The following is an 890-nucleotide window of genomic DNA, read 5'->3' on the forward strand; positions in this document are numbered from 1 at the left end:
AATTTTTATTATTCTCAGAAATTCAATTGATGTAAGGAATTTGATTGAATCCCATCAAGAAATGTTTAGAAAGTCCTTCGTTTTGTCCTGTTATTTGTGTAATACTTTAATACGTTTCTTTTGCACGAGTTTTACTTTTTTCATATTTTTTCACTGATTGAATTCTAGAATGAATACAAAATAAATCAAATGAAACTTCACTAACGGAAATTGGAAAAATAATGAATTTCATTCTAATAGAAACATTTATTGACATAAATGGATGTAATACAAGATATATGGAAATGGCACATGAATTGTAGATTAGTATTACAATTTTATTTTATGTCGGAGTCGGTGGCTGGATTGTCGAAGTAGAGGAAATTGGCTCTGTATTATCTTTAATTTCATTCACATTTGAACTGGCAAATTTATCAACAGCTTTTTGTACCATGACTGTCGCGACAGTCAAACTTTCGGGTGTAACATAATTACGTGTCAATTCCGCGATCTGCTCCTTTATCTGAAATAAACATTTTATTATTTCTTTTGCATTCATAATTTCGCTTACTTTGACTAAAATAATGCATCCTGTTTTAAACAATCCTTAAATATAAAGGATCGGGATTGTATATTTTGTTATTTTTAATAATAGCATAAATGATAATAATAGCTAAAAATGTGGATCAATGCAAATTCTAGTTTTAAAAGAATTTAATTAGTTGTGTTCTGACATTTTTAATATTTGAATTTAAACTATTCATGTTGGGAATAAGTTTAATTTAAAATTGTCCAATTACTAACACAATAACACAGGTTATCAGGGACCCAAAGTGAAAATTTTTAGTGTACCAGTTTTAAATCATTATTATTTAATCATTAAAACTAGGAATGGAAAAGAATGAAGATGA

The 890-nt window shown here is 27.4% G+C and overlaps 1 protein-coding gene across 1 annotated transcript in view; it reads right to left on the reverse strand.

The window, feature by feature from the left end:
• Positions 1-236: 236 nt before the first annotated feature.
• LOC117168234 overlaps positions 237-890 on the reverse strand; it is a 1,640-nt gene continuing 986 nt past the window's right edge. Inside the window, exon 2 of the mRNA XM_033353719.1 lies at positions 237-502. Within this exon, the coding sequence (XP_033209610.1) occupies positions 323-502 (180 nt within the window). The 3' untranslated portion in view covers positions 237-322. The remainder of the gene's footprint in view (positions 503-890) is intronic.

The sequence above is a fragment of the Belonocnema kinseyi genome, chromosome 2 (genome assembly GCF_010883055.1).
Source record: "Belonocnema kinseyi isolate 2016_QV_RU_SX_M_011 chromosome 2, B_treatae_v1, whole genome shotgun sequence".
In the NCBI taxonomy this organism is placed as follows: Eukaryota; Metazoa; Arthropoda; class Insecta; order Hymenoptera; family Cynipidae; genus Belonocnema; species Belonocnema kinseyi.